This window comes from Carica papaya, chromosome 1 (genome assembly GCF_054855325.1).
Source record: "Carica papaya isolate Zhongbai chromosome 1, ASM5485532v1, whole genome shotgun sequence".
Classification (NCBI taxonomy): Eukaryota; Viridiplantae; Streptophyta; class Magnoliopsida; order Brassicales; family Caricaceae; genus Carica; species Carica papaya.
In genome coordinates, this window is record NC_142309.1 from 23,886,605 (window position 1) to 23,897,166 (window position 10,562).

Below are 10,562 nucleotides of genomic sequence, written 5' to 3' on the forward strand. Positions count from 1 at the left end.
TTTATAAATTTTGAAATAGTGAATCACAATCAATTGCTTAACAACGTGAAATAATAATATATCTTAAAAATTACATATATATAATTATTATTGATATAATGTGGAACGTGGTGTTCTTGAATCTTCTTATTTTGGGTCTGTCCCACTTAACAAACATGTGGAATTTTTTTATTTAATATAATGGTATTATGGTTAAAATTTTTATTTTTATTTGAATATTGCAAATTTAAATTTAATTAAAAGAGTAGAGTTTATTATTTTATGTGTATGCTACTAAGTCATTTTGTTCTGCAACAATCTCCCTCCATACTTAATTATATATATGTATATATGTACACACTAAAAGTAAATATAACATATAACTAATTATTATTATCTATGTTGAATTATAATTATTATATGATAAAATAATTTTTTCTTAAATAATAGTGATTCGACTATTTTTTTTGTAAGAGTACAAGTTTGAATTATAACTTTTATATCCATCTATCTTTATTAAAAAAAAATATATTGTTATTAGTCTATATATACTAACTAATTAATAAAATATATGATTTTTAATTTAAAATTTTATAATTACCATAAAATAAATTATGCTTGACTAACAAATGCAGTGCGTTAATAGATGTGTGTGTGTGTGTGTGTGTGTGTATAAGTAGTAGTAAGTAGTGCCCGGTGGCGACACAGAAGAGGAAAGGAATGTGAAATAAATCAAGAAATTAAGTTTGGTGGCAACAACCGCCAATTCAGAAACCAAACACTGCCTTAACCATTGAGGGATATTCACACACAACTGTTATATATATATATATATATGTATTTATACAATTACCATCATATCCTGAGTCTTTTTTGTTATACATATACATATAATTCTTGTTGTGGGTGAGATGTTCACAAATACTTATACAAGTAGAAAGGGACAAAAACAAAAAAGACTCGGGATCTGATGGTACATATATGTATGTAGTGTGTGGTATATATGTATATATAGAATTAAAATGGGGATAGGGTATTAAATGGGTGGAAAGGATGAGTGTAGAACAGTGGTTGACAGTGGAAAGTAAATGCTCAAGGTGCGAGTCTTGGCTGAATTTTTGAGGCAAAACAGAAGGATTCCTCTTACATCCCAATCACTTCTTTAGTTTTCTTTAACATGTTTCCCAACAGAGACTCACTTTTATTCTTTTTTAAATAGAAAATATTATATTAAATATAAATATATATATGTATATATAAAATAGAAAAGTAATTATAAGTATTACTTTTTGTAACTATTTAATGTTAATATGCTTTTAAAATTTATTTCTTTAAAAGAATTATAATTTAACAGCTATTTAAAATATTAATGTCAATTTCTTAATACTATACACTATTTTTGCTTTTTTTAATTTATTTTTTAATTTTTAATAACAATTAAGTAAAATTTTTAATAAAATTTGAAATTAATGGCAGCAATAAATTATAAGGGAAAAACATTGGGATGGGGTTGGAAATTATTGGAAAGAAGAGTAAAGGGTCTGTGTAATGTTCCCTGCTTCAGGGCTTGCCAGTAGGGATGTAGACAGGCAAGCTGGCCTCTGCTCCAACAGTTCAGAATTGAGCCCAATTGGTCTGGACCCCGAACCCTACACAAGTTGCCTTGTATAGGGATCTTACACACCCGCACACACATACATATATATATATATACATGGGTTGAGAACATAGGATCATATCTTTATTTTTCAACTTAAACAAAGCATAAAGAGAAAACTACGGTTATTAAAACTGATTTGATTAATTGGGAATCTAGTTTATTAATTGAATCAGTAATTTATTAGCCCAATTGTAAACTCAAAAATTTGCGTGTAAAGTAAGAAGTTAACAGTTATAATATTCAAACTAATGGTTAATAACTATTTAAAACATTATTATCCAAACTGGTTACTTTTAATTGATATAGCTTTTTTTTTTTTTTCCAGTTTTACCAGCTTTATGGATATATATATATATATATATATATGTATATATGGGTTCACTGGGATGGCATTTTGTGGGGCCATGCTCCCAAATGGAGGTGTTGGCAAAGTGGGAGTCATTTTATGTTTTATAAGATGAGATTCAAAACTGATAGGTAAAACATTACTGTCTTCTTCCTCAACCTTGATTGCACTTCCACTCAATGCATCTCCCACATGCTCTTGTTTCATTTTCTCCATTTTTCATCTCAACCCTATTAATACCTTTTTCCACTTTAATATAAAATGATAAGCTCAAGACCCTTGTCTTGAAAAGTGTTCTTAGGCACGTAGGTTTACACGTGCGGATGTATTAGTGTTTCTTTATACTTACATAATATGCCCACAACACCATGACTCATGACACAAAGATTTCAGTTAAACGTACTAGTGAGAATCATGCGTATCATAGTAGGGTAGGATGGCCAAAACTGTAAGAGTATAACATTCAAGCGTTCTTAATTTACAAAATCATATAAAAACAAACTTATATAAATCAATTTCATTACTTTCACCATCCTAAATACATCACAAAGGTCATAATTACAATCAATGGGGTTCTCCACTCACAGAAGAATATCACAGTAACTTCACAACAAATCCAGCACAAGCATAAAACCACATGCACCCCATATTCACTCACCTTAAAAATACTTCTATACCAACTTGGTGGTGATGGCATAATGCTCACCTGTACTAAGCAGAATAAGCACTTCATGGGCTGCGGAACTCTAATGCTCCTTGGAGATTTTTCACAGCACTATCATAGTGTACAAAACCCATGAACCAAAATTCATGGTTATCAACAGAGATTACTTGGATGTATTTCTCGGAGGGGTTAACTCTGCTCGTTGATTGATTAACTGCCGTCAACTGCTGCAACGGAATAATCACCTACGTGTGAAATAGGAATAATTTATTTATACTGCTCCAACATGAAAAGAATCAGAGAACTCCAGTAAATAACTGCATGATCATTGCAGAATTAAGAGGCCATTAGATTGGCTTTGTTTTCTCTTTTTTCTTTTTATTTTTTTTTTGGGGGGGAGGGAGATAATTAGCCTTTTTCTTAGGAGGAAATGCAGTTTATGCAAATGAAGAATGACTTTTTGGTATATTAGATTTTTTAACAAAAAAATAATGAACCCCTCAAATCAACTTATATTTAGGGCTCATCTTTTGCCTAGAAAAAAGCCAATGAGTTATATACCAAAGAAAGCAACTCCATATTTACATGGTTATTTTTCCTCTCAAAACTAGTTTAAATCTCTAAAAAATCAGTCCAAAGACAAAGAGCCTCCATTAACTGTGTCTTGCATGCAATCAAGAAACAGAAGTTGCAGATATCCCAGGCACAGGGCAGAGTTTAAAACAGAAGGTTGTTACAAAATACCATTTGCCTCGGAATGTAATTTAACTTTTGCCAAGGTATCACATCACACCTGAGTCTATTGGTATCAAAAATCAATCTACGTTATTTTATTTGAAAATGCACAAACATTAAACTATCAAGAAAATTTAAAAAAAGACCTTAAGGTATCTAGATTCTTCTTGCCTCAATCAACACAAGGTTAAACATTACTTACCTGCTCTCTTCCAGATGCCCGATCCAGAATAAAATTTACCTTCGATTCAATAGCTATGAAGATCTATTGGCCTTCTATCAAACAAAAGAAAAAACGCGAAATATGGATGTAAGCTATGAAACACTGAGAAAACTTGTTCATCAGTTGTCTAGAACTTTCTCATAGAACTTTCTCTCCTTACATCTGTTTGATGTATCATCATAGTTCAGAGAGCAATTGTCAGTTTTTACTTGTCTAAAATCTGTTTGATGTGTTATCATTGTTCAGCAAGCAATTGTTACTTTTCTCTCCATTACTCACAGACGTAGATTTTTGGACTCAATTGTTTTTGTTACAGGTTGGATAGGTAACCTTGTCCCTCTCGTCTAGACATGTTTATCTCTTCTGTCTTATGGGCTGTATGGAAGATCGAGGGACATAAGGAGCTTGTAGAAATTTTCCTCTTCTATCTTATGGGCCATATGGAAGATCCGGGGACATAAGGAGCTTGTAGAAATTTTTCTCTTCTATCTTATGGGCCATAAGGAAGATCATGGAGCATAAGGAGTGTGTAGGGAGGGGGCTATTTTTGCTGGTATGTGGATCATGTGGTCAGAATGAAACGCCATGATTTGGGATATTACAATTTCCTTTACTGTCTTTTGGACTAAAGCCTATAATTAATTTAAGGGATGCCTGAATCTACTTACTTTTTGCTACAAAGTGATTTTTTCAAAAGTAAGTTTTGCTACAAAGTGATGCCTTTTCTTCTTTGGATAATGATTGATCAGTAATTTGCCTCGCGGATTTTCGCATTTTTTGTTGCATTTCTTGTTTCTTTGTTTTCTGTTGACGGATACCTCATAACTTTCCTCTTTTGCATAATCTCTTTCTCTTCAAGAAAATTCTTTTACGCAAAAAAATGACATCGTTGATTTTCTTATGAAAAGTTGAAATGGACCAACAATATCCACAATATTTCTTGAGCACAGAGCCTATAATGTCTTAATTTAACACCACATTTGATTCGATCCTCATTCCACTCCTAGTTAATTACTATTTTTAGTTTCTATATTAGACTTAATATGCATAGTTAAAACATGACTTTTTTATGTTTGAGCCAGCTAGCTACCTCACCTCTCCTTAAACTACTTTGGGAAGACATCCTACTTTCCGATGTAGGAACTGGAAACCCACTACCAAAGAATTCAAGGGGGGAATAGGACTAATTCAAACAAAAAAAAAAATCATATTTAATTCTATGTACCAAGACTGATGTGGAAACTAAATATAGGAATTAGCCAATAATGAAATAAGAATTTAACCAAATGGAGAGATAGTGTTCTTTCCTTTAGGATCATGATGCATAGTACTGAAGCTACTAAAAATGTATGTTTCATAGTCAAGCGTCAGTCCTTCCATCATTGGCTCTTAGGACAAACAATGAAGCACCAGCATAAACATACCTTGTAATAGCTATGCTCAGTCTGGTCACCAACTTTGTAAGACAGAGGATTGTCACTACAAAATGCAAGCTTTGCTGTTGACAAATATAAAACTCCCATAACTGGACCAGCTGATGTGGAGAGGTAGCATGCATAGGACTTCAGAAGTTTCTCCTCAGGAACAGTCTCAAAAGACTGTCGGAAGACATTTTCATAACCACCCTCTGCAAGAATCTTGGTTCCCTGAGCAATTCTTCCCAGGGCAGCATCAGCAACACTAGGGCCTGTTTTCACTGATTTAAAAAGAGTATCAGTAACTTTACTTAGACAGACAGCAAAAATGTAGGCCAAGAATATAGCTGGTGATGCAGAGGAGGCTTGGCTTGGATTTTCCACACAGATTGAAAATTATACTTCCTTCAAGTGGAGAATTATTGGATTTAGTTTATCCAAGTTATATCAATCTGAGAGTATTTTATTGACTTTCTAATTTTTTTTTCTCAAATAGTTTGGATAAGAAGTCTCAATTATTATAGTTTTTTTAAATTTTGTTGGCTTCTAGGAGTTATTTAAACTCTTTTTTCAATTTTCCTACTATGATTTCTAGTTCTCCTGGAAGTAGGGTGACATTAGAGTCTACGTATACTCTCCTGTAAAATCTCTCAAGCAAGATCCTACTCTATGAAAGAAGATTTCTCCTATAGAAGCTTATGCTTTTTGTGATTGTGTGATGCATAATCCGTGTTAAATCTAAGAAACCGATGTGATATCTAGGTTTCAGTACTGTTCACAGTACTGTTCACAGTACTGTTCACAGCTGACTATTCATAACCCAAAACAGTGCCATGATTCCAAAGTATCAGATTATCTCAGTTTCTCCTACATCAACTTGCCGATTGAGTCTATGAAGGTATGCAAACTAGTAGAATCGATTTAATTTCTTTACCTATTGTAGTACATAGGTTATCTACATCCAAAGAAAAATTGACAACCTGCATATTGGAGTTGAACAAGGGAAAGAAATGCTAGAGCCTGGAGAAGAAGATCATCTATTGGGGATGGAACAAATAATTTGGCTGATTATCATTTACATAAAAGAAATGGGCTAATGGAAGTTGTTAATAGGCATCTGGATAATCTTCATTTTTGTGCTCATGATCATGTTCGGAATTGGGGCCAATTCTTCCAACACACCTAATATTAGAGGTAAATGAAGCTGTTCTGTTTCAAGTGTGAGTTGCCTGGTCACATAGGTGAGCCATGTCCAAGGAAAAAAAACGACTTGCATCTCAAGGTGGAAAAAGAAAAAGAGACGCTACAGGGAGAAGATATCAAATTTGGAACCCCACCCCACCAAAAAAAAAAACCCCAAACCAAATGTTATTAGAACTCAACTCATATAAACAACCAGCCAATTTGACCCTTAACAACCATTGTATTGCTTCCTAAATTACTTTTCTCTCACGTACACATAATAAACTCTCCAATCCACCAACTTTCTACCCTTAATCCACCCAAGAAAACTCCAAACCTGATCTTTTCAATCCTAAGCTTTATGGTGTCCTACTGATATAGGACAAGTAATGCTAGAATCAAGATTATCCTACAAAGTAGAGGAATAGAGAAAAATGTGGGGAAAAGAATAGAAGAATACAACTAGACCAGAGGAAATTACAGATCAAGGTGAGAAATGTAGGAAGAAGCACAATGAACATGATAGATTAGATAGAAGACAACAAAAAGAACAACCATAAAAGAGAGATGATAGGGGAAAAAAAACATCAATAAAGATATTCTTAATTCATTCTTCCTTTTTTTTCTGTTGGTAGCTGCTAGCCTTTAATAGGCATTAGTTCCAAAAAGAGGAAAATCTAAAATGTTATAGTTTCTATAATGTTTAAAGTTTACCTAAAAGGAAACTAAAATACTCTATGGCCTAAATAAATCTAAATAACTTAAAATACAACATAATAATAATTAGAAAAGGTTTCTTTAATAGAAAATTTATTCGAAACTAAGATATTCTTGCTCTGCATCACCTATATCTGGCACAAATCAAGCTGATTAATCTAACATTTAAAAAAAATAAATATTCATCCTTCATGATAAATAAACTAAAACTGCACTTATATAACCAAAAAAAATCAAGAAAAATCAAAGGTGGCAACAATAGTCTCATTGTTCCCAAAAATTTAGCATAGTTCAGGAAAGAAGCTGGGGAGAGCCATAACACATTCATCATGAACCTGGGAAATGACAAAATCCAAGGATACAGGTAACGTGAATCAAGCTCCTAAATCCTTAGGCCTAACCAGTCAATTGTTACTATCAAATTATCTCCACAACTCACCAATGAGGCCTCTGGTTAAGGATTTCAAAACTATCCACGCTAACAACTATCTTTCAGAGGTCAAAACCATCTTTCAAATCAAATAAAGATATATGCGAAAAAAGAAGAGCAAAAAGGTGCGAGAAGGAAAGTCCTTATCAAGAAAATGGGTAGAAAATAGAAGAGAAAAAGTTTGAAATCTGTAACTATGTCAGCTTTGAAAAGACCAACACATCAAATGAGTACTTAAATCTTAACATGTTTACCGTCACACTGTAACGCTAGAATAAGGTTTAATCGAGCTTCCTATAACTATGCTCCAATTGCTACTGAAATTCATAGAACCAAATCTTAAAGCCTAAAAACCTCGTTTCTTACACAAGCAACTCTGTTACCTGGATTAGAGCCTAACTATCTGTCGTTCTAACTAATAAGCCCATACCAAATTCTTGAAGGCCAAAAAAGAAGAGAAAGAACTCCACTGATACAAAGAAAACCGGCATCCTAAGAATGTTCAAGAACAGCTCAATTGGGCAATCACACACATAGCATCTAGAAAGAACAATGAAATTAAACATTACGCGCCAACCAGGCAAGCCAGATGACTCCATTGACACCAGAAACAAGTAGAGACCAAAAAGAAAGCAAGTAAAATACACTTACGGTGCTGCCACATATTTCCAGCGAGATCCTCTGCCTTCTTGGATGCGTCCGCCGCCTTCTTCCCCCATTTCCCCAACACATCCTTCACCGTATCCATCGTATCTGCTCAAAAACATGTGAATCGAAAAAGAAGAAAAGTCAGACATCTATAACAATCAAAATATAAAAACTTCAACATTAAAATGTGGAAGAAGAGTTTAAAGGAACTTACTCTTGGCGGAGGAGGACTGAACCGGAGCAGGTGTTACGTAAGGATTAGACTCGGGCGGCATGGTGGTGGCAGCAGCACCGGAGATTGTCGCTGGGCCACGATCTGAGGAGCCTGCGCAGACGGAGCTCCAATTCTGAGGAGGTGGAGCGACGTCGTTTAGTTCAAGCTTGGGGTACGGAGCGTAGTCCTCGGAGTGAGGAGCCCGGTGCTGGTCGGACTCCGTCCGTGGCTTTCCGGTGGTGATGGGATCAGCTTGTTGCTGGTTCATTTTCTCGGCGCGGATAGATTTAAGGGAACGGCCCTAGGAATTATCGGAGAGCTAAACGTGTTTTTAGCGGATTCCTTATTCTTCTTGTTGTGGTTGAGGGTTCTTGACCGATGATGCCTCAGGGACCTTCTAGAATCTCGGACGGTCAAATCGTCACTTCGGTTTACCTCCTCCGTCCTTCGAAAGGCTATTAATCATTTTAAACATTATTATATACTTTTTTCTTATTATTATAAACTTATTAAAAAAATAAATTACAATTACTAATTAATTTATAATATCAGTACAGTAATATAATAATTAAAATTATTATATTTTACTTAAAAATATTTTATTAAAAATCTAAAATTGGTTACTCATGTAGTATGATTACGCGATGATCCGTAATATTTAAACTCATTAAAATTAATGAAATCATTGATTCAAAAGTTAAAAGATACTTTATAAAAGACATATAATTTATAAAATAAAGTACATTAATATCGATACACAAATATTAGTCTAAAAACTCTATCCAATAAAAGAAGAAAAAGAAAAATTTGGACCGGTCCTAAACATCAATGATTGTTTGGGCTTGGACCTTTAAGAAATGTTTTTGAGCTTTTCCTAAGGGCCCATTTTTCGTCAACTTGGGAGGCCTATGCATACAAAAGTTTAATAATTATTATATTATTAGTAATTAACATTTATTATAATTTAATTTCTAATTTTTCATTAATAATTTAATCTTAATTTTTTTATTTTAATTATGTCATGTTTAAATATTTTTAAAAAATAATTCAAAAAATGATTTTAATTAAATTCATAACTTAATAACCATATTAATTATACTTTTATTATTATTGATTTATTAATTTAATTAATTAGTAAAAAATATTTATTTAATTATTTTGACTAATCACTTTAAGTTTTTTTTATCAATATATTAAATTAAATCAAGCATTTGAAATAAATAAATAAATAATATTATTAACCAAATTTTAATAATAAAATATTAAAAATCAATTTATAATAAATATCAAATTTGAAGAATTAATTTGATAATTTACTACTATTATTGCTACTTAGTATTTCATATGTAAAAAACATATATGACTATCACATGGTTTTATACGGGTAAATTAAAAAATTAAGTGCTTCTTATACATAAATGTGTGCCTATAGAAAATAATAATTCTTTATTTAATTTTTAGTGCTACATACATATATATATATATATAGAATAAAGAAATAAACTAAAAGCTAAAGGACAGAGCACTTGAGAAATGTAAATGAGTACAACTATATATCTATATAGGGCTTCATAATTTGACTTGTATCTAAACTTTAAAAGCAATCAAGGAACACGTACAAAATCCATATTTGTAAGTTTTCACTTGCTAGTAATGGCTATACATGTTTGTGATTAATAATTGATCTTTTTTTTTTTTAAAGAAAGCTAATATTGCAAGTAATGTGAATGTAGAAACTAAATTTTTCTTAATGTGTAAATACACACGTTCATACTTTATAAAGTTGAAATTTGAGGTCTATTAAATTTATGTTTATTTTTATTATATTTAGGAATTAAAATATAAGTGATATATTAATAACCACCCGATCTCTTTAGTTTGTTTTTATGAAACTAAGGTCAAAAAAATTTTTAAAAAAATTAATCATTCACAATCACTAACAAATTGTTCATTAAATAGTTAAAGTGTAATGCCCCATCCTAAAGATGGAGCATTACCACCACCTATCATCCAATTTCTAGAACATCCTCAATCATGCAATAAACTACTATCATTAAATTCCTCAAAAGTAACAATCATCTCCTTTCGATTCAACATCTAGAGAGTGCATGGTTAATCTACATAATTCGATGTTACAACAACTATAATCTCAATGTTGATAAAGTATGTATACTCATGTATATCAAGCGAACATCCTATACTAGCATTTGTTTTTTCCTTAAATGTAACGACCCATAACTTAAAAGGAAATAAAATCATAAATTGAATGCGGAAGCGAAATAATAGAGTTAGGGTTTACATTTCTTATACAATAATTTAAAATACTCAATAGGACTATAAGAATGACAT

General features: G+C 32.1%; 1 protein-coding gene across 1 annotated transcript; it reads right to left on the reverse strand.

The window, feature by feature from the left end:
* Positions 1-2,476: 2,476 nt before the first annotated feature.
* Positions 2,477-8,667, reverse strand: LOC110816668 (GEM-like protein 1). The gene is made up of 4 exons (XM_022044958.2): positions 8,214-8,667; positions 8,003-8,104; positions 5,032-5,303; positions 2,477-2,894 (listed from the first exon to the last, which is right to left on the reverse strand). Exons 1-4 carry the CDS (start codon positions 8,479-8,481, stop codon positions 2,715-2,717), a joined length of 822 nt encoding a protein of 273 aa, XP_021900650.1. The 5' UTR covers positions 8,482-8,667; the 3' UTR covers positions 2,477-2,714.
* Positions 8,668-10,562: the final 1,895 nt, after the last annotated feature.

Bases quoted from the DNA above. Each gene is read 5' to 3' on its own strand.
- LOC110816668 (XM_022044958.2), bottom strand. From the start codon at position 8,481: ATGAACCAGCAACAAGCTGATCCCATCACCACCGGAAAGCCACGGACG. The intron at 8,105-8,213 runs GTAAGTTCCTTT...GTTTTTGAGCAG, and splicing joins TCAGTCCTCCTCCGCCAAGA to ATACGATGGATACGGTGAAG. The intron at 5,304-8,002 runs GTAAGTGTATTT...TTTTTAAATCAG, and splicing joins TGGAAATATGTGGCAGCACC to TGAAAACAGGCCCTAGTGTT.